The sequence below is a fragment of the Halichondria panicea genome, chromosome 12 (assembly GCF_963675165.1).
Source record: "Halichondria panicea chromosome 12, odHalPani1.1, whole genome shotgun sequence".
NCBI lineage: Eukaryota > Metazoa > Porifera > Demospongiae > Suberitida > Halichondriidae > Halichondria > Halichondria panicea.
In genome coordinates, this window is record NC_087388.1 from 4,496,933 (window position 1) to 4,520,945 (window position 24,013).

At 41.3% G+C, this 24,013-nt stretch overlaps 4 protein-coding genes, 1 long non-coding RNA gene and 1 pseudogene across 9 annotated transcripts; 3 read left to right on the forward strand and 3 right to left on the reverse strand.

Annotated features, from left to right (window-relative positions):
• Positions 1 to 90: 90 nt before the first annotated feature.
• Positions 91 to 3,752, forward strand: LOC135345250 (uncharacterized). 3 transcript variants are annotated; one of them, XM_064542658.1, is made up of 7 exons: positions 91 to 878; positions 1,019 to 1,087; positions 1,182 to 1,253; positions 1,396 to 1,436; positions 1,670 to 1,988; positions 2,038 to 2,347; positions 3,374 to 3,752. In XM_064542658.1, the coding sequence occupies exons 1-7, from the start codon at positions 281 to 283 to the stop codon at positions 3,585 to 3,587; spliced, it is 1,623 nt and encodes a 540-aa protein (XP_064398728.1). In that variant the 5' UTR covers positions 91 to 280; the 3' UTR covers positions 3,588 to 3,752. The 3 variants fall into 3 exon arrangements, with proteins under 3 accessions (XP_064398728.1, XP_064398727.1, XP_064398729.1); XM_064542657.1 differs by having other exon boundaries at positions 92 to 878; positions 1,016 to 1,087; XM_064542659.1 differs by lacking the exon at positions 1,182 to 1,253 and having other exon boundaries at positions 92 to 878; positions 1,016 to 1,087.
• A 733-nt stretch (positions 3,753 to 4,485) lies between these two features.
• Positions 4,486 to 5,964, forward strand: LOC135345491 (peptidase M20 domain-containing protein 2-like; annotated as a pseudogene).
• A 3,575-nt stretch (positions 5,965 to 9,539) lies between these two features.
• Positions 9,540 to 12,694, reverse strand: LOC135345287 (inhibitor of growth protein 5-like). Of its 2 annotated transcripts, none has more exons than XM_064542710.1 (7): positions 12,572 to 12,694; positions 12,152 to 12,390; positions 11,037 to 11,160; positions 10,690 to 10,774; positions 10,252 to 10,417; positions 9,715 to 9,776; positions 9,540 to 9,657 (listed from the first exon to the last, which is right to left on the reverse strand). In XM_064542710.1, the coding sequence occupies exons 1-7, from the start codon at positions 12,606 to 12,608 to the stop codon at positions 9,606 to 9,608; spliced, it is 765 nt and encodes a 254-aa protein (XP_064398780.1). In that variant the 5' UTR covers positions 12,609 to 12,694; the 3' UTR covers positions 9,540 to 9,605. The 2 variants fall into 2 exon arrangements, with proteins under 2 accessions (XP_064398780.1, XP_064398779.1); XM_064542709.1 differs by having other exon boundaries at positions 10,252 to 10,438.
• A 24-nt stretch (positions 12,695 to 12,718) lies between these two features.
• On the forward strand, positions 12,719 to 18,703 carry LOC135345253 (neuroepithelial cell-transforming gene 1 protein-like). Its single transcript, XM_064542663.1, has 16 exons — positions 12,719 to 12,889; positions 13,113 to 13,179; positions 13,310 to 13,372; positions 13,584 to 13,685; positions 14,009 to 14,212; positions 14,889 to 14,951; positions 15,179 to 15,275; positions 15,735 to 15,811; positions 15,914 to 16,073; positions 16,242 to 16,300; positions 16,656 to 16,697; positions 16,866 to 16,967; positions 17,080 to 17,148; positions 17,485 to 17,562; positions 17,702 to 17,819; positions 18,374 to 18,703. The coding sequence occupies exons 1-16, from the start codon at positions 12,771 to 12,773 to the stop codon at positions 18,532 to 18,534; spliced, it is 1,581 nt and encodes a 526-aa protein (XP_064398733.1). The 5' UTR covers positions 12,719 to 12,770; the 3' UTR covers positions 18,535 to 18,703.
• A 69-nt stretch (positions 18,704 to 18,772) lies between these two features.
• Positions 18,773 to 22,199, reverse strand: LOC135345238 (uncharacterized). Of its 2 annotated transcripts, none has more exons than XM_064542637.1 (5): positions 21,413 to 22,199; positions 21,203 to 21,253; positions 21,010 to 21,060; positions 20,785 to 20,850; positions 18,773 to 20,131 (listed from the first exon to the last, which is right to left on the reverse strand). In XM_064542637.1, exons 1-5 carry the CDS (start codon positions 22,041 to 22,043, stop codon positions 18,942 to 18,944), a joined length of 1,989 nt encoding a protein of 662 aa, XP_064398707.1. In that variant the 5' UTR covers positions 22,044 to 22,199; the 3' UTR covers positions 18,773 to 18,941. The 2 variants fall into 2 exon arrangements, with proteins under 2 accessions (XP_064398707.1, XP_064398706.1); XM_064542636.1 differs by having other exon boundaries at positions 21,203 to 21,256.
• Positions 22,200 to 22,372: 173 nt separating this feature from the next.
• On the reverse strand, positions 22,373 to 23,257 carry LOC135345321 (uncharacterized). Its single transcript, XR_010397690.1, has 2 exons — positions 23,172 to 23,257; positions 22,373 to 22,890 (listed from the first exon to the last, which is right to left on the reverse strand). It is a non-coding gene; the product is annotated as an uncharacterized LOC135345321 (long non-coding RNA).
• Between the last annotated feature and the right edge of the window lie 756 nt (positions 23,258 to 24,013).

Genomic DNA, 24,013 nt, shown 5'->3' on the forward strand with positions numbered 1-24,013 from the left:
ATGCGCAGAACAAATTCCAGATAGGCTTGCAACCCGACCTCCCGTCAGGGACGGTCGGGCTCCGCCCAACTAGTGTAGATCCACATGCGAACTCTTTTAGCCTCGATCCCAGGCCGCTCTTCCTTTGTTAATTGTTTAGGCCTTGTGAAGGAGCCTAGAACTCTTTATATAACTGCTATCTCTGGCTCCGCCCAACTAGGTTAACACACCCGTACCCCTTCTCTGTCTCTTCAGCGTATCAGGCAGGAGCACAGATCCACGGATATAATTATATCTAGAGATGGCAGAGAAAATTGATCCCTCTATGTCAATGGTCCTATATCGCATTCATCGAGCTTGTGAATATGCCCAGTTCGAGCAGTTGAAGCTAGCCGTTGAATGCTTGGGCATTAGTCAAAGACAAATTGACAGAATGAAACAAGTCTATGAAGCTTACAATTTTCTCGATAGTCAACAGTCAACTACCAGTGAAGCTATCCCTCTACTTTATGCTGTTCTAGAGGAGATGGATGTGCAGGCTCTAGAGCTTTCTGCATTAAAGAAGTTTACAACGTCAAAACAACTCGAGGCATGTCGTAAACGAAAAGATTTCGGTTTTGCCAAGATGATCATCAAGCTGTGCAACGAATTCGGTGAAGAAGACTTTAGGGACTTTCGCCAACTTTGTCTAGTTCACCTTGACCACACGGTTAATTCAGATCATTGTGATACAATTGTGAAGCTGTTCCAGAAGCTTATTCGAGCCAAGAAAGTGGTTCATCCTGGCAGTGTGCAAGTCCTGAGTGAGATTCTGACAGGAATGCAGAAAGAGAGCAGTCTGGAATATGTGCAAGAGTACAACAGAGTGATTGGAAATTTTAGTCAGGCAACACAGGAAGGTGAGGTCTCTTTCATTGTCACATTCTGGATGCAACTATAGCTATAATTATGTTTAAAAAGAGGAACCGGTACATCTGTAGCTATGAGATTCTTGTATTTGTGAAGCTATATATACCCCATCATTATTATTTACTAGAAGGTCTACCCAACCCTCGTAACAGTGAGGAAGCTAGGATTGATAAAGATGGTCTCGAAACGGCTAGAACAGGTGACCTAACAATTATTAGAAAACAATGTGTATCTAGGTGGCACAAACTTCACATGTCTTGCACCACATCATTATTATTTACTTATTGTTATAGAAGATCTACCCAACCATCATAACAATGAGGAAGCTAGGATTGATAAAGATGGTATCGAAACGGCTAGAACAGGTGACCTAAGAAAACAATGTGCATTTTAGTTTAGTTACACAAACTTCACATGTCTTGCACTGCCATGCTAATTAAGAGCCATTGTACAAGGAGATCGATCTATACTAATAATGGATGTTCTTTGTATTTATACACAATGCAGCTACAAACCCAGCGAGGTATCCCATACTTGAATCGGCTAAGGTGAGTTATGCATGTTTGAGCTCATGACAGCTACCGGGTTCATAGTATGTGTATAGCGTGGTGCTATATGTTTTAGGAACACATAAGGAATTAGTTTTATATGGAATCTTTAATTGTCTGTACGTACATTAAAAACCAGTCTGCATGTGGTTTTAAAGAAGGCTTCTTTCGATAGCCATGTGACTCATAAATTCTTTCCATTGATAATATAAGTTCAACGTTGCATTTTCCAGTCTTATTGTGTGCTAACAGAGCAACACTATTTGGCCCCTCATCCTGCGGTTTCACCACATGGGACTCAAGCTGGTTGTATTCGTACTGATCGTGTATGGGATACATCACGCATTTGTGAGCTGAAGGTACATTTTATGAACCCTGAACTGCTTCGAGCTCCCGGTAAAGCCTGGAGAGTTGGTAATGAGCAGCTCACGACTGAGACTGTTCTTGCTTGGGCCACTAGAGGTTGGAATAAATCTCAATCTAACTATCCACAAATTTCCGAACACCCTGCTCTCAACGTGGATGAATCTCAAATAAGAGTGACCTTTGGTAGTAAGTGTATATATTTGGTATGTGTAAAGTGATAACTTTTTTCCTGCAGCAACTGGAGTGTGTTGGTCGTGTGTTGGCCGAGATGCTGAATACAATCAGGGTAAATGTACGATGTACCTCAACGTCTACAACATGACCCAACAAGACCAATTAAGCCTTATTCTTCACGAATTTGGGCATGCCCTTGGCTTAGAGCACGAGCATCAGCGATCTGACTTTTGGGCAGTTCTACAAAATCTTTTGGCATATAAACCGAAGAAATTACCTCACGCTTGTGATGAACACTTGAGGTTCCCGTTTGAAGAGGGCGTGACTAGATTTCAAACTGAGTATGATCCAAATAGCATCATGCACTACTGGTAAGGTATTTTCCCTGCTGCTTTTGCATGTATCTTATTTAACTGAGAGATTAGAGTGATGCTGCATTGGCATTAATTGGCCCACACACACTTTTCTCATTGGATATGACCCTCGTTTTCCCCATCATGCAGCTTTACAACTGAGAGGTTGAAGTATGATTATAGGCCATTCCAAACAACAAGTTATTAGTTTTAAATGTGGCAGATTTCGATGTTAGAGCTTCGTTGTCGTATAAAAGCGAGCAAAAGCTAAGAAACTAGCTAGCTACACGCGGCCTTTATTCGAGGTACCCTACGTATTTACAGCTAAAGTGATCCCGTACCAAGAACAATGGAAAAGGGTCACTACAATAGAAAGCTAGAATTGTGACTGGTTTTTTGTCTCTGTTTAGCTGACTCTAGGATCATACTTCTCTGAGACTCCAGGCTTCTTTGCTGTGATCCTAGTCCACAGCGCACATCATGAGACATCAACCCATATATCTATATGTACCACTAAAACTCTGTTCTCAAATTTCAGCATGCCTCCAGTCTGGTTTTAGTTTTATTGCTCCTGAGTTGCTGTGCTTAGACAGCTCAGTCATACCATCACTATACATGCACTGCTCTTCTGGTTTCTTTAAAATAAATGTATGTCACCAGCTACTGCCTAGCCAAGGGTTTGAACTTTAGTGCTCTAGCTGGAATGTCATTGCAGCCTTTTCAGAGTGCGTAGCAAAGCTTGTCCATGGAGTGTTGCTACTCTACTTAGTATAGTTAGCTCTGCACTAGAATGCTAGCTATTGCAGCTGTAAGAGCGGGAAAAGAGCTGCGAAGCTGCACCTACCTGTTGTATGCGCTTAATTGTATGGACTCTGAACTTTTGGCATCCTTTTTAGCAACGATCATGTTCAACTTTTGCACCAATGTAAATTTAATTGGTAGCTTCATGTTTGGTGCCTCCACCAAGGCATCAGCACCCACGGTGCTTTCATTTTTAAAGTAGTACAGTAACACAGTTGAATTGCTGTATCAATTTGTGTGTAGGTTCAGGATTGATTGGCTGCTGCCTCAATACCATAATCTTGAAAAAGTGAGAGCTATGACTGTTCAGGAACTACCAGAATTGGAAAGAAAGGTGATTGAAGGTGTTCACCTGAGGGACTATAACAAAGGCCGAATGGCAAAAGGACCATCACAAAGGGACTATGATACTCTTGAAGGAATCTACAAACATTTAAAGCTGGCAAAAAAACTTTAATGAATTTATTAGGTAAAAGTGTACTTGCAGTGGTTGCATGCATGCACTGAACGTGGCTGTTTTTTGTCTTCATTGCTTTGCTATTTATACATGTATGTATATAATTAAACGTCTCGTGGATCTGTTTATACTGCTGTGTCTATAAAAATTATTAGCCTGGCCCTGTGTTTTCAATTATCTATAATTATGATCACTGACACAAATAGTATGTACATGAATCCCTCTGAACTGCATGCATGCATGCATGGCCACCCCTGCCAACGATACAATGTCCAGGCAAAATGAAATGAACAGTATAGTTCGTACAAAATAATGATAATGCAGGCATGGCCAATTTTAAAACATTAATCCCCAAAGGTGTCTATTTGTAGAGGGTTATACTGTACAGCATCTATAACCAGTTCCAATATGCCATTGTGCCATTGTGCACGCATGTATATACGAACAACGAGAAACAAATGGTTGAAGGTGAATATTCTGGATCAGTTCAAGCATAGATTGAATTAAGAGTTATTATGGTTCAAGTCAGTAAAATAATACTGAGAGTAGCATGGCCTAATTATTAACTTTATGTCGGGAATTTTATGGCACATTTTTCAAGGATTGCATAACGCGAACTTATACAATAGTTTTTGAAGCGACTATAGTTGCTGACGGTGTGATGTATAATATAATATAGAGACAATAATTATTTATCACGCATATACTATATCTATATAGTTCACATCAGGTTATACCACCATGCACAGCATGAAGGGGGTGGTTGTGAGGACCAAGTTGTACGTACACATGCACATTCACTGATTAAAGCAGAGGCTAAGTGCAGATCAACACGTACCGCTATCCTCCAGTGTTGTCTGCTGAAACAGGATAAATAACTTTGAAGGTCTGTGTCAGAATGTGGAAAAGTGTGAAATTCGTCTACCGTGGTTGGGAGTGGTGCTACATGTATTATCCTGTGTTCATGCACTGTAGTGACTGCATGATGTGTTTTGTTTTGGCCACTGAGGTGTAATTACCTCTGTTAATTTTACTGTGGTTGACACCCCCCAGCACACATTCCTTTATAGCTATACACACAAAGTATAAAGTGGTGCTGATGGTTGTCTGTTGTGGCTACTGCATGAAGTGTTAGTAAACAGACGAGTTGAAAGCAGCCGCCACAAAGGCTGTGGATGATCACAAGCATGACTTGAATGAAGTAGGTAGCAAAATATGGGCTACACCTGAGCTCGGTTTCAAGGAAACGTATGCTCATGAAGTGCTCACTGATTTCCTGGAGAAGCATGGATTCAACGTGGACCGTGGTTACGCTCAATTACCTACAGCCTTCAGAGCCACTTTTGGTTCCGGGAAACCCAATTTGTGTATATATGTGAGTATGACGCCTTGCCACAGATAGATCATGCTTGTGGGCACAATCTTATCGCAGAAGCTGGTGTTGCTGCAGGCCTGGGCGTGAAGGCTGCGTTGCAGCTTCCAGGTGCCCCTACAGGCACGATCACTGTTATGGGGACACCGGCTGAAGAAGGATTAATGGGAAAGGTTAAGATGATCAGAAATGGAGCTTTTGATCCTGACGACATTGACGTCACCATGATAGTGCATCCTGGACCAGCTAATCTCCTCAGAGGAGGCTACAATGCCAGGGGAGGTGTGACAGCTGAATTCATAGGTCAGGTAGCGCATGCAGCTGGTGCTCCGTGGGAAGGTCGTAATGCCTTGGATGCACTAAATGTAGCGTATACTTCAGTGGCTGTCCTACGACAGCAAATGATGCCAACTTGGCGTGTGCACAGTATCATCACTGAAGGTGGAACCGTACCCAACATCATCCCAGACAAAGCAGTGATAGAGACATGGATCCGAGCACTCAATTTGACGGAGTACGTAACACTTTGAGATAAGGTGGTTGCATGCTACGAAGCTGCAGCTAAAGCCACTGGCTGCGGTGTAAACTTGAAAATTCTGGGCCCAGATGAGGCTGGCGAGCTTATTGAAGATCCTGAGAAAGATATGGCTTATGATATCAAACATAACGAAGTGCTTGCCCATCTCTTCGGAGAGAATTGGAAAAAGCTTGGGATGAAGTATGAAGACATATTCGATGTAGGTGGTTCTTCTGACATGGGGAATGTGTCCTATGAAGTTCCGTCTATCCATCCCGGCTATAAGATAGGATCTGGCGCTGAGAGCAACCACACCCTAGAATTCACAGCCAAGGCCAACGAACAAGGTGCACATGACAATACTTTGATTGCTGCAAAGGCTTTGGCTCACGCAGCCATTGACTTGCTAGCAACAGACGGTCTCATGGAGGAAGTGAAACAAGCATTTCATGCCACAAAGTGAACTGGACAAGAACAATTGAACCAAAGTGACATTGACCCAATTTAGATATGCAGTATAGATATATATGTGATATGCAGCACTATAATTATTATATCTGCATGCATGCAAGTATATAATTATAGTAGGTAGCTTGTTTTTGATAATGCATGATGGTATAGCTAGACCTTTTCAGATTTTCAATTAAAGCAACATCAGCTCCGAGAAGGCAAAGCGGACAATGTCGTAAAACAGACAGTTGACTGCATGCATGGACTGGTCATGCACAAACGTAAACTCAGCTATATAGAAAGCACTATTCAAACTACACTCCTTTGTAAAACTCTGACCGTAACTTTTAAATGATGTACATGTAATAATGACATAACAGGGTGCATGCTGCCTCATTACTATTATCTTGGAGCATGACTGTTCAGAAACTGCCAAAACAGAAGAGAAATCTGAGGGACTGTAGAAACAATTGGCAGAAAAGGGCCATCACAAAAGGACTGAGACTCCTGAATATAATTATTTACAAACTGTAGAATTATTATAGTCTATTATTATGTGCAGTGTAAGCTTATAATTTACATACTTGCGTGGTTGCTTGCACTGAATGTGACTGTTCTCCTGAAAATCCGCCAAGGCACCTACAAGTAAAGGATGCTCCAATGTGGTAAGGCAAGTCCCCCACCATTCCTGGGCGTGCAATAATCGATCAATCTCACACAGATCACCATGCAGTAAAGCCTGCAAAACAATTACATGAGATAGTACTGCCAAATTTTCCTCTCATTGTTTTGACACGAGTTTGACAAGCAGAATAGCTCAGAGCTGTCATCGTCCTCACACCGAGTACCAGTGTAACCTCTGGTGCACGTACATGATATGGACACACCAATACCCTCAACACAACATTAAAGCAAGTATCTGTACAATGAACCATGCAGGTCCACTTCACAGCGATATCCAGAAAAACCGTCCATGCACTGACGAGTTGTGAGATTGAATGATTGCTGATTCTTCCGTACAAGTACCATTATCATACACATAATTATCTGCACGTAGTACAGAATTCCAGATAGGTGGCCCGTATATAGGAGTCCAGTAAAACCCGATGGGCACATACAGGGGATCTCCTATAAGGTTTTACTGCATGGAAGGTGTGGGAATCCACACCTTCTATAAATACAGTTACCACCATTCCAGGCAGGGACTTGCGGTCGCAAACAAATTCAAATTGACATGCACATACACTAATCCCAGCGCTTTCTCTTCAGACAACAATTATAATGTGTACAAGTGTATAACCAGCTTGCTTTACTTATACTGACAATGTAGAGTCTTTCTGCATGCAGAGTCAGTTTTGTCTACTTAATATTTAACCAATAACAATTTTCACCTCACTATAACTTCCCCTCACTACATGTTTGCAAGCATATGAAGCCTTTCCCATGAGCAAGTGAAGAGTTTCACCCTTTAAAGAAGGGCATGAATGTTTGCATGTGTATCCTAAATGGAAGCTGTGAAATATACCAAACCCAGTTTAGTAAGCCAAACATTAAAAACACACCAAAGAGCCTGTTCTATTACAGTAACTAGTTGTAAGACTGTTCAGTAGAAAATTTCAACAAAGTATAATTATATATATAGTGCTGCAGCAGGTGAAATCTGTCAACAAGTATATCAGAGGAAAGATGAATGTTGTCAATGAAACAGTGAGAGATTTCGCTTATTATCGTATGGTGTCGTTCAATCTCCCTTTAGCGGTGATAGTAATATCGCTTCTTGTTGGTATTGCTCTTGTGATTCTAACTTGTGTGGGAAGATGCTTGTGCTGTCTTGAATCTTGTTGTGCGGTTCGATTCCTTCTCGATGGATTGAGGGATATCATGCTTCGTATAATTAGCTTTTCGCTGTTTGAGTTCAAGCATAAGAAAAGGGGAAAAGAGCACATCTACCTACTTTACGGTGTGAGGGTGAGCGTTTATGCACTGAATTTTCTCTTCATTTTACTTTTAGGTATAATGTTTGCAAGCTTGATTTCATTCTGGAATACTTTTCTAACTGAATCTACTATAGACGAGTGTGATTCTAGAGCCGATTGCTTCCAAATCTTCAGGAGTGCTGGAATTTTGTCGCGAGGGTCTGAACGTATCACAGACTGTAACAACATTGTAATGAATGATGAGCGAAGAACAACCGTGTGTTTCCGAATGGCCTACAGATACTCCGAAGGATTGGGTGAAGCTGGTGGATTCTTGTTCTCCATGCAAGTGATAACAAATATCTTCATCTACATTGTTGTAAGGATTGTAAGAGTTGTTCTGAAAGTCACTAAGATATTGATCCACAAAAATGTTGCTGATCCTGACAGCACACAGTTTAAATACAGGATAAAATGTGTCACCTTTTTTGCTAAGCTTGTGGCTATGTTACTGGTGCAAGCAGTATACGCAGGAATTCTTATTGTACTTCCGCTGCAGCTCGTAGTTCTGAGATCCGACTTTAGACAGACGTTGGTTACACCTCAGCGACTACTGCAACTTATACTGTATTCGTACACTATCTGTCTTCTTTTTTTGGTGCCTCTCTTCGTGGGGATATTCGTGCAAGGCTATGATGTGTATGAAGATGTGAGTATTGACTCTTATGTGAAAGGCAAACACTCTGCTTCTAAAACGGACGATCTGGAGGCTGGACAAAGTGAAGATCTAGAATTGAATACATAAAGACAGTGTATAAGCCGTTATGTACACTTTATTGATTGGCACATTATCTGATTCTACATGAATCTACAGCAATTACATTCTTACAAGTTAAACCATCATTTAATTATATGCATCATTTAATTGTGACTATAGAACATTGATTGTAACTGTGAAGTATTAACTACCGTATAGCTATAGCGGGTATAATTATTTCAAGTGTATAAACATTCGCGGATTGACTGTGCGAAAGGTTTTCGTGAAATAGCAGCTTTTCTAGATCTGCAGCATGCATGCGATTTTGGGTATAAAATACCATAAAAATGTTTGCGGTATACATGCTTATCAGCGAAAACCGCGAACATACACTCGAAATATACCTGCTATACGGTATTAATTTTAGGGATTTATGGCAACATAAACCATGCAATTAACCTCTTTATATTTTATTCAAGTGTTCACTATAATTATTAAATAGTATGAGCAAAGCTTGACATGCAGATACACCAATCTACCGTGTATAGTGGGTATAATTATTTCGAGGGTATAAAATTCATGTTCGTGGTTTTCGCTGATCAAGCATTAACCGCGAACTTTATACCCCATGAATTTAATATTGCTATTCCGCGAAAACATCATTCTGCGAAAAATATACCCGCTATACAGTGGGTAATTTTCCTGGGAATTCGTTTAACCAGCTCGAACAAGGTGATGTCAAATTTCGTTTGACTTCATTTCCTGCACTGCATTGTATGTGTTCTGGTAAACCATGCCCACATTTCGTGGAGGTTAGCTTGCCCACAAAATATAACAAATTATTTTACCTCATGAAAATTACCCGCTATATATAATATACTGTACTGCAACATGTTTCCTACTTGTAGCGCAACACGGAAGTCCGTACGTCAACGCAACATTCAAACGCAACTGAAATGCGATTATACTGTATCATAATGGAAATGAACTACAAAGTTATTAAAGTTCAGTACTTTTTCTTGAACTTGTCTTTGTCTTGTGTACACCTGGTACAGTACCTGCAAGGAAAATGGAGTTATCGTACACCTCACAATTGCAACAACCAGAGCACTTACCATTTCCCTTTTGGCTTGGCTGTGAGTCCCACACATTGAAAGTGAAACCACTCAATAGGACACTGCAGGAGACAATAAATTAATCAACAAGATGCTCATATAGAGCATTTACCCCGTACATTGACTTTACGGCAAAACAGATACATTGTGTACGACAACTTTTTACCGTACATTTATGGGGAATGATCGTGAATTGTAAATCTATAAAGCAACGATTATCTGTTTTCTGTCGCCTTCGAAGAGCACCTACAAGTTTCAACTATAAGCAGCCTATTAATTTTCAACCACTGTCTCATTAGCAGTCCATGAAAGTGTCTAGTGCTTTGTGACATCATTTTTAATGTTGTGTGTGTGTGTGTGTGTGTGTGTGTGTGTGCGTGCGTGCGTGCGCGGTCACAAAGCAAGCAGGGGCTAGAACAAAGTAATTGTGAGGTGGAATTTCAACCCTCACATAATAGAGGACTAGAAACCACACAGTAACATGAACATGCAACCACGATGATTGTAACATACCCCCCTATTGTATATAGCACTCACGTCAGCATTATCACATCCTATCATCTCTCCGAATGACACCTGGTGACAGAGGCAGTAGGTCGGCTCATTGGGATCCACCGGCATATCCAGCACATCAGTGGGGTTGGTCGAGGGGAGGATAGCCCCGATAGCCCCAGCAGAAAGGGGTGTGGTCGGAGGGCCTGGCCTGTGTGTGTGTGTGTAGAGACTGTACATGTATGACTATACAACGACTATATATACCACAATTATTAGTCTGACAGGATAGCCACACAAATCCTAAGAGATACATAACTAATGGACACTCTACTTGTATGAAAAATGCATCCACAGCCGCAAATTTAGTTTCGTTACAAAAAAATTAAAGCTCATAATACTATATTCTATCATTAGTGTAATTTCCAGGAGAGAAATCAAAGGTACATGGTACACGTGTGATGTGTGATGCTGGTCACTCACTCTGGGTCGTCCACTGATACTGAGAGTGCCTTCTTCTTCCTAACCCCTCCACTGCTCTCACTGCCTCCAGTACGCTTCCGTCCCTCTGTACAAAACAATTAAGGGGTGCATTGTATTCAACAGTAGATTTTCCTTAACAACGACTGGAGCAATCAATGTAAAAGAAGGATTGAACTATCCATGCTGCCTTGAAAATTAATATAGGTGCCGCCAGATCTTGTACCCTTGCTTCAATGCTTACTTCACTGTAACACTGTAATCCAGAAGCTTTTAAGCAGGTTGTGATATACATTTATAAATGTAGCTTCTAGCAGTCAGTGGACCCACACTGTAAATTAGTAACATACTATGTTGCATCTGCAGGTCTACCACAGAACCAGTAGACGTCCTCCTATGGTGGGGGTCTTTCAACTGGAGCTCATGCTCAAACCGAGACAACTCACTATCCAGATGACGAATGTGCTTGTCCACCTGCAATTGGGGGGGGGGGGGGGGACGAGGGGGCAGGGGGATTACTGGCCTGATCTTTAAATAATTATTCCCTGTAATACAGTGATTTTCCATACCTTTGCAGGCTATACTCCAAGAGCACTGCAACCACAATGTACCTGTCTGTGTTATTTTAGTCCACCCACACATCACAAAAATCAATGATGGGTAAAATACTGGCTATTGCAGACTTTTCACACAACTCAAGGGGTTACTACTCTACTTTCACAGCACTCCTTCTATAATTATAATGCTTGAGGTCAACAAGCTGCTTTCGGAAATATCCAATTTTGAGCCTAGTAAATACAGGCCCTCCGCTCCCTATAGCTATACATACAAGTTTTAGCTCATATCATTTTGCCACAATGAACCAAGCAACAAGTTAGCTGAGCTACCATCAGAGCAAAATATGAGACACCTGGAACATTTAGCGGCTATATAATTATTTGGCGAGTGAGCTATTAGAATTTGGCGATTTTTAATTTGACATCTTAGGCTACTACAGCAATTAGGTCCACTAATTTGGCAGTTTTGAAATTGCCAAATTAAAACCATGCAGTTACAGTTTGCATTTTGCAGGCCATAGCAAGTAATTTTGTTGGCTTGTTACTAACAATCTCATAACAGAAGCCAACCAAAATACTATATTTACTACATTGTGGTTGCAGTGCTTGCAGTATAGCCTGCAAAGGTAAGGAAAACCACTGTAGAGAATTTTCAAACAACGAAACCACCCAATTAGATTCTATGAGGGAGTTAGTGGGGAATCCTGAGGCCATGCTGCTATGAAGCCTCAGGGTAAACAGACGCCAAAGACCAAACAGCACCAGAGACCAAACAGAAAACCTCAAATTAAAGGAAGCTATATACTATTAAAACCTAGAGGGACTATTACTTGATATTCTGTCATGATGCAATACTGCTGACGAGATTTCAACATTCCTGTAAACTATACACAATATCGGTCGCTCACCATCTCGTACATCTGCATGGCCATCTGTACTTTGTTATCGCTGTTCTCAATGGCCTTCTTAAACATATCCTGTATTGCACTTAACTCCTTCCCTCTCTCAGTTTCGTTTAACCCTTCTACCTCCAAACGATACTTCTGTGAAGATTGATCGATCTCAGACTTGATGTCTTCTGTCTTCTGGTCCAGGGTCCGTAACACAGTGAAGTTTCTCTGTAACTCCTGGGGGAGTGTCTCAATACCTGGGGTGGGATATGTATTATTATTTGGTAGAGAATCTGTGTATGAAAGAGATTTTTGTTTACTTTTAAAGGGTAAAAAATGGGGGTGTGGTTAAAGTAATATTTTGAAGTGTTGAAACAATACTATACTAGTCTATACACACTCTATACCTTATACCATGTACCAAGATCTTAAACTTACTTTCTAAAAAGTTCTCTAGGTACAAAGCTGACGCCATCTGATATTCTGTGTGTGATTCTCGAGTGTAGAGATTGCAGGTTTGGATCTGATCGTCCAACAAACAAGTGTTACACAAACTGACTTCTAGACTAATGCGCGTGCGCAATAGGTACATCATTATTTGAAAAGAGGATTGTCAACACCCTTCACAAGTTACAAAATGGAGTCTCCTCCTCTACCCATGGATGTGGGAGATATCAACGTGTGTCTTCTGTCAGCTAAGAAGAAGCGTAGTGCCTCATCTCCTTCTCTGAGAGAGCTGGATCAAATGAGTTTATGGTAAGTTCTGGAGAGTCTAGTAGATCTACGTGCATACATTTTGTGCACATAAATTCGTATGGTTTTACTAGAGCTATAGATTTGTTAGCGTTAATACAGTAGTCAGAAGGTGATAATATGGAACATGTTTGGTGTAACTTTGTTACGGTATTCTTAACCTAGGCTAGCTTGATTGATGTATGCACGTAAATATCTCTCCATGGCTTTGTTCTCAATTCCACAGTTCGTTTCCAAGCAGTATGTCTGTGGCTGATGAGTTATCGTCACTTGGAGAGAGGCCGTCAAGTTCGGTAGGTTACTACATTGTAATATAATCGTACGTCCTTACATGCACCCTTTAATTCCACTTATTGACCTTACCCTAGTACTGTATAGCGTAGATCCCAGTATCACCATTAAAGAGCATATCATCCATTACAGAGTCGTAAGAGGAAGCTCGATGATGACTATGACACTCAGAGTGTGCTGGACTTCAGCATGAAGGTGAGTCACAGTCGCTATACCTTGACAACAAATAGCACTCGTCTAGCTGTAATCAACTCCTAAACATTGTGTGTATCACTGTAATTGTGTGTATCATTGGCAATCGCTGAGCTACAGCTACGTTACTTGTCCCCATGCCATCTTGTGTGCCCCCTGTAAGCTGCTAGGTATACTTACCTTACACCTGCTATTGCTGTCTGCTCCACTGTAGGAGCCTTCCTCCAAGAGGGCCAGACGTCCACTGTCCAAGGTGTCCCTGTTTGGGAACAGGTTCAAGGACTCTCCACTCATGCAAGCCAAGAAGTCTCTCAAGGTACAGCTGTGGTTAGCATGTGCCTGTGTGTACCTGTACAGTATTAGTGGTATCATGTGTGTACCTGTACAGTATTAGTGGTATCATGTGCCTGTGTGTACCTGTACAGTATGTGCCTGCAGTTTGGGGTATTTATGGCTAGAAAATCTATAGACAACCCTGCAAATGCTTCAAAGGTTATCTTCCTAGCTTATGGTTTGATGATCGTTACCTACAGTATCTGCTCCCATGTTACTGTACTGCACTCGCTTGTAGTGTAATGTGCATGTCTCGCAGTACACAATACTGCTGCATGTTACTACCCGGACCCCCTTCACACACAGAGGTCATTCAGCTTCTCTAGGGAAAACCCCTCCCCTGCTCGCAAGTATAGGATACCAGGAACACCTAAAGAGAAGAGTATTGTTCGTAGACGGAGCTCCAAGAGGTCAAAGGTTGAGAAGCAGCACCTCCCCAGCAACTGGGTGGATGTGATTGGTCCAGATGTGGGAGAGAAGTTCAGCAAGGAGCAGATCAAGAGGCAGGAGGTGAGTCACTAATGTAGCTCTACTGTAGGTACAGGAACCAGACATCTTACAGTTTAGGCTATTATACAGAAGTGGCCTTTTTTGAGGGGTGGTTTTATATAGGATATGTAACCATGGTAGCGGAGGATATATGGGGTGCATATCCTCCGAGTAGGTGTGGCATATCTGACTTGTACCACTTGACCGCAGCACTATAAAAGGACCTCCCCCTAGCAACAATTCAATCCACGATGCAGACTGCAAAAAAGAACAAGACTATGCCGAATTTTGCAGCCATCAAAGAGCTAGTTGAGCAACACGTCGACTCCTTACAGATGCTCAAGAGCTTCCTTGGTCCAAGTGTTGACCATTCAACGTTCCTTACTGGAGTTGCAAGCTCTTCTTAGATAAAATGTATCTAAACCACGCCCATGGACCCATGGAAGCTTAGCCATCTTGTTGGAGAACGCCTTCCGTGTTTCTGCCGTCACTTTGAGTCTTAGTACCGTCAAGCATGGCTCTTTTCTCTTTGCTTACTATCTTGAACAAATGAAAAACAACTTTAAAACCGTGCATGCCTGGGGCTGTATGCTAAATCTATAATTATATCCTACAGCTGTTGACCAATGAGATCAATTAGTGATACATTTACTTTTACAGTAATATTTATGTTCAGAGTAATTTATTCACTGTGTAGGCCATCTACTCGATAATCCGCACTGAGAGTGAGTTGGTGGAGGACCTCAAAATGATCATCAATGTAAGCCCCACTGTGACATACTTTTATGTACATCAGCTGTTGGTACCAGAAGCCCATACATTATTTATGAGCTCCTGTCGGTACATGTACATGTATGTTAGATACATGCACTCTTGTACTACTATTGAGACCCTCAACTGTATCATGGTATACAAGCTGTCATCAATTGTAGTTTGTCAGATAAACACTGTGTTTGCTCTCAATGTCAGCGCCCCCACCCTCCGCAGATATTCTACCACCCCCTGCTGAGACTGCGTCTGATAACAGAGGAGGAGCACTGTAAGATATTCGGCAACATACAGACCATCCTAGCACTGCACGAAGGTGAGTGCATGGCTTCCATGAAAAGAGGCGTTAAACCGTTGAAGCCTATATACATGTACGTTAATACTGTACATGTATGTGCTAGTCTATATACATGTAGCAGCAGGGTGTCATACAGGATTTTGAAGTACATGTAGAGAGGGGAATAAGAAAAGTACCTAGAAAAATTTACTAAAAAAATGTTATTTCAATACCCTGTTAGTATGTAAAATTGCCAGCTATGGACCCCAACTACTACCTGAATGCAAATTTTAGGGGGGGGAATATCCCCCTTTCCTTCCCCTGTATGACACCCTGAGCAGCCACCCTTCTAACCTTAATCCTAATTCTTGGCCTCATCATTTGCTCTACTGTACAATTTAGCTCAAGGCAGCACATACACTGTATGTTATAGGGTAACCGTTGTTTTACTTGCTTGCTCTGTTAGCCATGATAACGATTATCTTCCTGTGTACACAGAAATGTTCTCCAAGTTTGAGGAGTTGCGATCACAGAGTGATAGTGTGGACTCCATCGGACAACTGCTCCTGGACTGGGTTAGCCTCTTTACTAAACATGTGTACAGCACAGCTTCATTAATATTTTACGTGATTGTCTTCCTTAACACATGTTTTAACCCCCTATTTTAACCCCTCCAGTCCTTAACTCTGTCGGGGCCGTACTCCCAGTACTGTGCCAACCTGGTGGTGGCCAAGCAAACACTGGAGACCAAGAGACAAGAGCCGGCCTTCGAGGATTTCCTACAGAGGTGTCTGCAGTCAGACTTCTCACGGAAGATTGACCTCTGGACCTTTCTAGGTACAGTCTATAAAGATGGTAGTCTTTTCCATTTTGACTGTGTTTTGTGTGCGTGCTTCTATGTATACTATTCAGTCTAACCCCTCTACACATTTATGTACTTACATGTATATACATGGTTGGCTTGCGATCAAACTGCCCCCTTTATGATTGTGTGTGTCTGTGCAGACTCTCCCCGCACAAGGATAATGAAGTACCCCATTCTACTCAAGGAGGTCAAGAAAAAGGTACATGTACTGTACACGTGCACTTGGGTGTGGTAAAATAAAGGTCATGTGGTAAACGGATGTACTAGCTACATTAATGTAGTCCAAGTCTAGGACACATAGTTGACAGGCCAGCAGAATGGGGTTAAACAAAATATTTTCAGGGCAATTAAAGTAACAAGATTCATGTACATCAGTACACAATCAGTACCGTATTACTTGCCGGCATTAATCATATCATGTAATTTTTGATCACTTCGCAAAAATAAAAACTAAAGGTTAGATCGCGAAGTTTGTCGACATGGCAAAGTTTTTTCACCGCCAAAATGTTCGTACTACATAATAGTAACTGGTGTGTCTTGTGTCTACAATGCAGACTGCCAGAGACCACCAAGACCAGGAGCTACTGGAGCAAGCCGTGAGTACTGTACATACACATTCTGTTGTACTGTGCACCTATATACATGTATATATATATATATTATACCACAAGCAATGAATGACCAGTGTTATTGTACATGTTTTCGACCCAACCCTACTATTAGCACTACCGTGCTAATGATTACACACTGTATCCGTACGGCAGGTGTCCAGTTTTGATGGGGTGATTAAGAACATCGACCATTGCGCCGGAGTGGCCAAGTGTAGAGACATCATCAACAGACTCGACTATCTCCATGATGACCAGGTGACTTTTAAAAACCGCATGACTTCAGTAAATGTAAATTCAACTCCTTTTGTAAGTAGTACTGTCTACAAAGCACCCACCTCTATATTGACTACCCCCCCCCCTCTCTTAGAGATGCCCGGCCATTGATGAGTCCCAGTTCATCTTGTGCAGTGGAGTTCTCAAGAACAAGAACAACTCGGTTAGTGCTGAGCGCTAGAGTATATTATATTGTGATACACGTGCTGTTAGTAACGATGTCAAGTGTGGGTTGGTAGCTTTGAATCCCCTACCTTGTAACATTGTACGTCTTGCTAGTTATACTAACTAGTACAGAGCTCTGTGTACCTCGAGTGGTGTGGTGTGTACATGTGCAGTGTACGTAGATCATTTACTAGACTGTATAAATTATATATGCATACTGTGTTTTATATGTAGCCTATATGCACACGTCCCTACCACAGCCTGATGTAGATTGAAATATCTCTTTGGCTAGTTTGTACTGTGTTGATCATGCCCCTCCCCCCTCCTCATACAGAAGCTCCACGTGTTCCTGCTGGACAAGGCCTTGGTTTTGACACGCCCCTCCAGTAGAACAGGCACTCTATTATACCAGGTACATGTACTGTATCTAGGTCTTTTGTGGCTTACGTCTACACACCTCGTGTACTGTCATGTACTGTGTATGTATATACATTAGGCTAGCACATAATATTATTATGCCTCTACACTGACCCTCCCTGTGCTGTGTGTAGGTGTGGCGTCAGCCCATCCCTATGAGTAGTCTCCTGGTTGAGAGTCTTGCTGACGGTGACGGGAGAGTCGGGGGATCATTTCGAGGAACAAGGGGACTCAAGACCACCGCCAACACCGGTGAGTTCAGGCTGTACATGTATATAATGTAGACATATACATGTACATGTAGAGGTACATGTACGTATAGTGATTGTTCTCAGTTTGTAGATCCATACTATACGTCTTGTTGGCCTCCCAATGGGCTCTGGCTAGTGTTTTTATGCCACCTGCAGTAATGTCCATTCCTCCTCACCATTGTACATGTACATAATGCACCTATCAATGACAAGCCCCACCTCCCCCAGTACGAGCATAGGTGGGGATTTGAAACATACGTAATTCAACTGCACCACATCTGGGGGCAACCTCGATGTCAAATCCCCTTGTATAAGTGCAATGATCAGCACATGGCTGTGTAGTTAATGCGCATGCACAATTATATTGCCCTGCCTCTGGGACAAAATTCAAGATCAAATCCCGACCTATGCCCATACTGGGGGAGGTGGAGCTTGCTGCTAGGTGCATAATTTATGAATTTTCTGGCGTGCCTTAGTTTTCCCGTTGTGTGTTTAAATTTTTGTCAGGTTTGTATGCACCTTTACCTTTACCCACCCCTCCCTGTGTATGTGTAGGTGGTAAGCACCAGTTCAAGGTCTCCTGTTCTGACCCCACGGTGACCTCTCACGCCCACACACTGCAAGCTAATGGCGACTATGACAAGAAAGCGTGGTTGGACGCTTTCAAAACTGTCGTTACCGTCACTTGTAACTCTTCCCATGTGACTGTCGTGTGATGACATGTTACAGGAGCATAGGAGCTTTCAAATGCATTTTTATCGTATCGTTAATGTAATTTTTGTATTCACTGTGGTCATTCTTGGTCACTAATGTTTATTACAATGGACCCTCTCTACTTCTAATTCTTGGTGCACTATTATAATTATACGATTATTGTGAATCATGGATTATCAAGTCATGCATGCATATAATTATACATGCATGTTGCTGGACAAAAAATTAGCTATACATGTACATCACATCAAAATAATCTATGGTCACTTGTATATATGCATTCGATAAATTAACAATGCATGAAAAGGAGGTAAAAAAATAACAATTACAAAAAAAATTACAATAATATAATTAACATAATTATAATACATGAAATCATATCCAAAGAAACACGACTAGATCGATCGATCTACACGTGCACTATCGTTTGCTGTCGACAATATCTGCACAGACACAAGACACAAAACACCATTGCTAAAAGAGAGCATGCAACACAAATGCCTCCTAAGCTAGCCACTATCGCTGTTAAAAAATGTGTCCATCTCGTCACTAGACACAAATGAGTTGAGAACGAATTATCAAAGTCGCCTTTATTCACATATACAGCCAGATAAACGGGACTCCTAGAAATTCCTCCGAGATCGCACTGATTATCTCCACTGTAACCAAACGTACAAGCAGGAGGCTCGGAGAAGTCGGTTGCATCGAGGTAATACTGTAAGTAGTCATAGCGATAGTAAAACTGGATATTTCCCGGAGTATCGGCAATGATGTAATGGTAGCCATTGACTAGAGAAGTGTATGTCAAATTTGTACACTCGAAATTGCCGGGACTGCCTATACGAAGATTGTGACTTTGAGCTCCTTTTCTGCTTAGACAGTTGTCCTCTTGGAGGTACTGAGTATGTGCATCATTGTTGTCGAATATCAACAAAGTTCCTGAAAGCCCAGGATCTTCAATTGCCATTAGACAAATGCTGAAATCGATTTTCGAGCCAGAAAGTAAATAGAAGTGATCACCTAGAACGTTTAAAGTGCACTGAGAATTAGGCTGATTGAGGATACCATTCGAGGTTTTAGTGTTGTTTCGAGTTCTACGTAGCAACTGGTTGTTGGGCACGACATAAAGGTTGTTGGTGTGTGAGAACTCGTCTGAAGATGGGCACTCATGTATTGAACTAGTGGAGAGTTTAAAAGGGTCGCTAAAATCAGCCACAATCACCACTTGCTGTACAGTCGCGTACACCTTCAGGTTAGAGTTAGAGTGAGGAGCATTGTACACACCTATCCCAATACAGCCTAGAGAAGTTAGTATTCCTAATAGAATGCATACTATGACGGTAAGTGTCAATGGGATGTTACATTTTCGGTTGGGAAGTTGTCGTCGGTGGTTGTGGGTATTAAATTGAATAGGTAGTCCATTGTCATTGTCAGTATCCAGTATAAGTTTAGACTCTTCATTGATGAGTAACTCGTCGGAAATGGTAGAAGTTGTAGAGTCTTGAGTGGTGAATGATGGCGGCTGTTCTGCATCTTGCACTTTTGTGAAGCTTGTGATTTTGACCATCTGACTTGATCCAGGAGGCATCAGGTGATTTCCTACAGTGCATGGTACATGTATCAGGCACTGAAAGAGTCATAACAAAAATTGTGATCAAATTAGAATGCTATTTCTATTTCGTACAATAATAACAATTCTACAATTCCCTCGACTATTCTGTATAAATCTTTGCGATTATTCAAGTATAGAAGATTTTTCATATGGTAAACATTTTCAGTATTGAAGAGCATCATACAAAAGTTAAAATAATGATACTATTCTACCACAATATAAATCCAACGTCAATATCCTGAGCGGTGAGTATTTAAAATACGAAAATTATCTGCTGTACGTGTATCTCAATCACTATTGCTCCTATTTGAAAGTATAAGAGACAAACAAACTTCTCGATCTGAATAATTATGATCTCTGTTGCTCTGACAGTGATAAAGAATAACCTTTCTGACTTGCATTTCAAGAGCTGGACTTATAGAGCTGGCAGGTAGAAAAAGAGACTTAGTTTCATAAAAGAGTGTAACTTCGAGGCAAACACCTGGTTGGATTTAATTAATATTTTGAGACAAAACTACTGTTTTCGAAATTAACCCATCCCATCAGTAGTTCCTTTATATCATGCAATTAGGGTGGGCGTAATCTCGGTAGAATACAGTGACGTACGTACAATTCTAGAATAATGGCTATGATATCACACCTGATGAGCTGTCCTCCTCTTGATTAGCAGGGGCATCCCTTTCAACAGCCGTGTCCCCAGTGGCACCTGTAGAATAGTTACAGACAAATTAATGACAACATTATAATGTTGATACAATTGCATGGATCGAGGCTTTTAGTCTTATCAAAGTAGTGTGGTCAATGTGGCATTAATTGATTATGAGCATACACAGTGTATGGTACTGTATTACAACAATGTGCTCACCTGCGATACTGAAAGTACCAATGTTACCACCACTTTGGCCATTCTCACCACCTGCAACAGGATAAAGACTCTAATCGCACATTTTTCACTTCAGTTAATTGACATAGTATTAAGGTATTGTTCAATGTGGCATTTTGATTAGGCGCATGAGCATAATATAATAATTATGGTACAACAATGTTATTGTATTCACCTGTGATACTGAAAGTACTAATGTTATTACCACCTCGGCCGTTCTCACCACCTGCTATAGGAAAGAACAAGAACAAACAGTAAAGACTCTAATGCATTGTTTTCAACACACTAAAACTGTCAATAATTAATATTATACGGATGTGCTTTGCTAAAAATAGTTCGCTTAAATTATCACAGCTTTATCTTAACCTTATAAAGATTATTGTACCTCCGTCTGAAGCTTGAATGGGTTGTGTAGGGAAACTCCCGTCACTACTTATCACCGGATCATTGTACTGCCCAGTTCTGGTGTAATCTTCCAATCTCTTAGCCAATTCAGAGCGTCCAATCGTTTCCAACCACTGAGCAAGCAAGGAGACATCACCACTCGATATCAAAGTCTTACGATGCAGTAGTAAACACAGTTTCTCTATAGATTCAATTTTTCCGGAGTCACATTCGAGAATGTCTCCCCCGAGAGATTGAAGTTGAACAAAATTTTCCCTCGAGACTTGATTACACACTCCGATTACAGCAGAAGGATACACCAAAGCATGTTTGCAATACTCCAAAGCTTGCTGATCGAGGTCGATAATATTCGACTCTTGTACACCCACAAAAGTTAGTATGTATTGGGTCATCTCCAATGCTCTGCGCTTGTACTCGGGGTGAGCTGATAGAAATGAGTAGAACTTTCGTAAGTTGATCACCTTCCCCACATCTCCTCCCCCCAGCCCCAATAGTTGGAAGAAGAGCCTGATCTTGGGTAAGTGGAACTGATGATTGATGTATTGATCAATGCTGGAGAATCTTTGGTTGAGCTCACGACTCCTCCTGGCTGCTTCTCTGCTTGAGTCCATTGTGGAGCTAGATATACTTTTAATGCAGAAACAGTAGATCTATCTCTAGGCACTGGGCTAGCTAGAGCGAGAGCGGGGGGCTACCCTATAGAGTTCTTTCCTGATATACTACATGTAGTACTAATGTAATGATGATCGCTTCCTTTTCCTTCCTGCAGTGAAAAAGTGGGCGTGTTTGCTGAGCCGATCCCAGGCTGAGATTTCGCTTTTATAACGGTAGGCAAAAAAACTGTTTGCCTAACCGTTATAAAAGCGAAAACTCGGCATGGGATAGAGGCTAGTTAATAATACAGTGTAGCTATATAGACTGTAGAAGCAAGAATCAGTAATCTAGACAAGAACATAATTATATGCACTTATGCCCTAGCTAGCTTGTTATAATAGCCGCATAATTAGATAATTATAATAGACGTAAATCGAGAGAAATTATCATTTCAATAATAGAACGACTCGACTCTGATGAGAAAGAAGTCACAATAGAAGTTACGTCGTAGCAGTTTTGTTATAGCTATAAAAATCGATGGAAACCTTGATAGGTCCAAATCCATGCGCTTCAGTTTTTTCATACAATGTAAAGTTACGATCGGCACATGGTGTATTATTGGTGGCCCTTGTCAGATTGTGTTCGAAAATCTTGAACTTCCAATAATCCGACGGCTTGATGCACGATTCCCCACACATCTTGTTCCAAGCGACAACACTGAAGTACTTTGCATATCCGTTTTCTTCATCACACTTTATGCAGCAAGGGGTATCACTGGCAGAGAGATGGGTGGTGGGTGTGGTAAGGTTCACACAGAGAGCTGAGGCCAGTAGGAGCAACACTGTCAGAGATGAGGCCATGACGCTGCAGAATGAAATTCACCACATCAATTCTACATTCAACCAACATTTGTAAGTCTTAATTGGTAGTTCTGGTTCTACATATTAAATTATTATAGCTAGACGTATTAAATAGTTCACCATCCTATATAACGCACCAAAAGCTGGCGACATGCATGAGATTTATATGAATGTAGCTATAGAGTCTAAGACATAGACTTTTGTGTCACAGCTGATCATGGCTAGATCTATATAAAATATATTCTACGGTGTTAACAGTTTTCAATACTGCATATACCTACTTACCTGGAATGTGTAGCTATAGTAAGTGTTCAGTGTTCAGTCAAATTCAGGAGAGGACATGCATGTGTTTTAATGGTTTTAATGTGCATGTGACCTATTATGTAAGCCACCCAAACAATGATTATAACCACAATCAAATCACAGCATAGTAAACATAATTATTAACAAAGGTGGTCACAAAATCCTTTTGGATACGTGTTCTTGATGTTTAATTAAAGCTAAACACTTAACACTTTTGAATGAATATCTATATACCGTACTGCCCCCCCCACACACACACACACACACACTATGACTGCCCCCCCCCCACACACACACACACACACACACACACACACACACGCACGCACACTACAGCGGGAAATTTTCGTGAGGTGTAAAATTTTGCGTTTTTCAAGGGCAGACAGAAGACGTGAAAATTAATACTGGGATAAACTCCCATGCACCGGTATTTTACATGCAAAGCTATTGGTGGGTGTGGTTTTTTGAAACGCGAATACCGTATAGCACGAAAATTTCGAGGCACATTTCGTTGCACAAGGTTGTTAAGCCACAAGAATTTCTGCTGAGAGCTCTGGAGCCTAATAGCGAAAATTTCACCAGCGAAAATTTCCCACTCTATATACGGTAGTTGATACTAAAGGGCATCTATACCTAGATCTATACTGTTCATTATAACTACGTGAAAATTATAGGGAAAGTGGACACAGTGGTACACAGATCCAGTATATATTTATATATAGCCTGGTCAGTCAGAGGTTTTAGAGCTTCTGGGAGATTCCCTTCTCTCACTTTATCAACTGTTACAGCTGAGTATCCTTAAACTCACGAACTATTGTGTACCA

Bases quoted from the DNA above. Each gene is read 5' to 3' on its own strand.
- LOC135345250 (XM_064542657.1), top strand. From the start codon at position 281: ATGGCAGAGAAAATTGATCCCTCTATGTCAATGGTCCTATATCGCATT. The intron at 879-1,015 runs GTGAGGTCTCTT...ATTATTTACTAG, and splicing joins TAGTCAGGCAACACAGGAAG to AAGGTCTACCCAACCCTCGT. The intron at 1,088-1,181 runs GTGACCTAACAA...TTATTGTTATAG, and splicing joins TCTCGAAACGGCTAGAACAG to AAGATCTACCCAACCATCAT.
- LOC135345287 (XM_064542709.1), bottom strand. From the start codon at position 12,608: ATGGCGTCAGCTTTGTACCTAGAGAACTTTTTAGAAA. The intron at 11,161-12,151 runs GTGAGCGACCGA...CCCCAATTGCAG, and splicing joins CCATGCAGATGTACGAGATG to GTGGACAAGCACATTCGTCA. The intron at 9,658-9,714 runs GTAAGTGCTCTG...TTTTCCTTGCAG, and splicing joins GCCAAGCCAAAAGGGAAATG to GTACTGTACCAGGTGTACAC.
- LOC135345253 (XM_064542663.1), top strand. From the start codon at position 12,771: ATGGAGTCTCCTCCTCTACCCATGGATGTGGGAGATATCAACGTGTGT. The intron at 16,698-16,865 runs GTGAGTACTGTA...TCCGTACGGCAG, and splicing joins AGGAGCTACTGGAGCAAGCC to GTGTCCAGTTTTGATGGGGT. The intron at 16,968-17,079 runs GTGACTTTTAAA...CCCCTCTCTTAG, and splicing joins ACTATCTCCATGATGACCAG to AGATGCCCGGCCATTGATGA.
- LOC135345238 (XM_064542636.1), bottom strand. From the start codon at position 22,043: ATGGACTCAAGCAGAGAAGCAGCCAGGAGGAGTCGTGAGCTCAACCAA. The intron at 21,061-21,202 runs GTGAATACAATA...ATCCTGTTGCAG, and splicing joins TAGTACTTTCAGTATCACAG to GTGGTGAGAATGGCCAAAGT. The intron at 20,851-21,009 runs GTGAGCACATTG...ACTATTCTACAG, and splicing joins TGGTACTTTCAGTATCGCAG to GTGCCACTGGGGACACGGCT.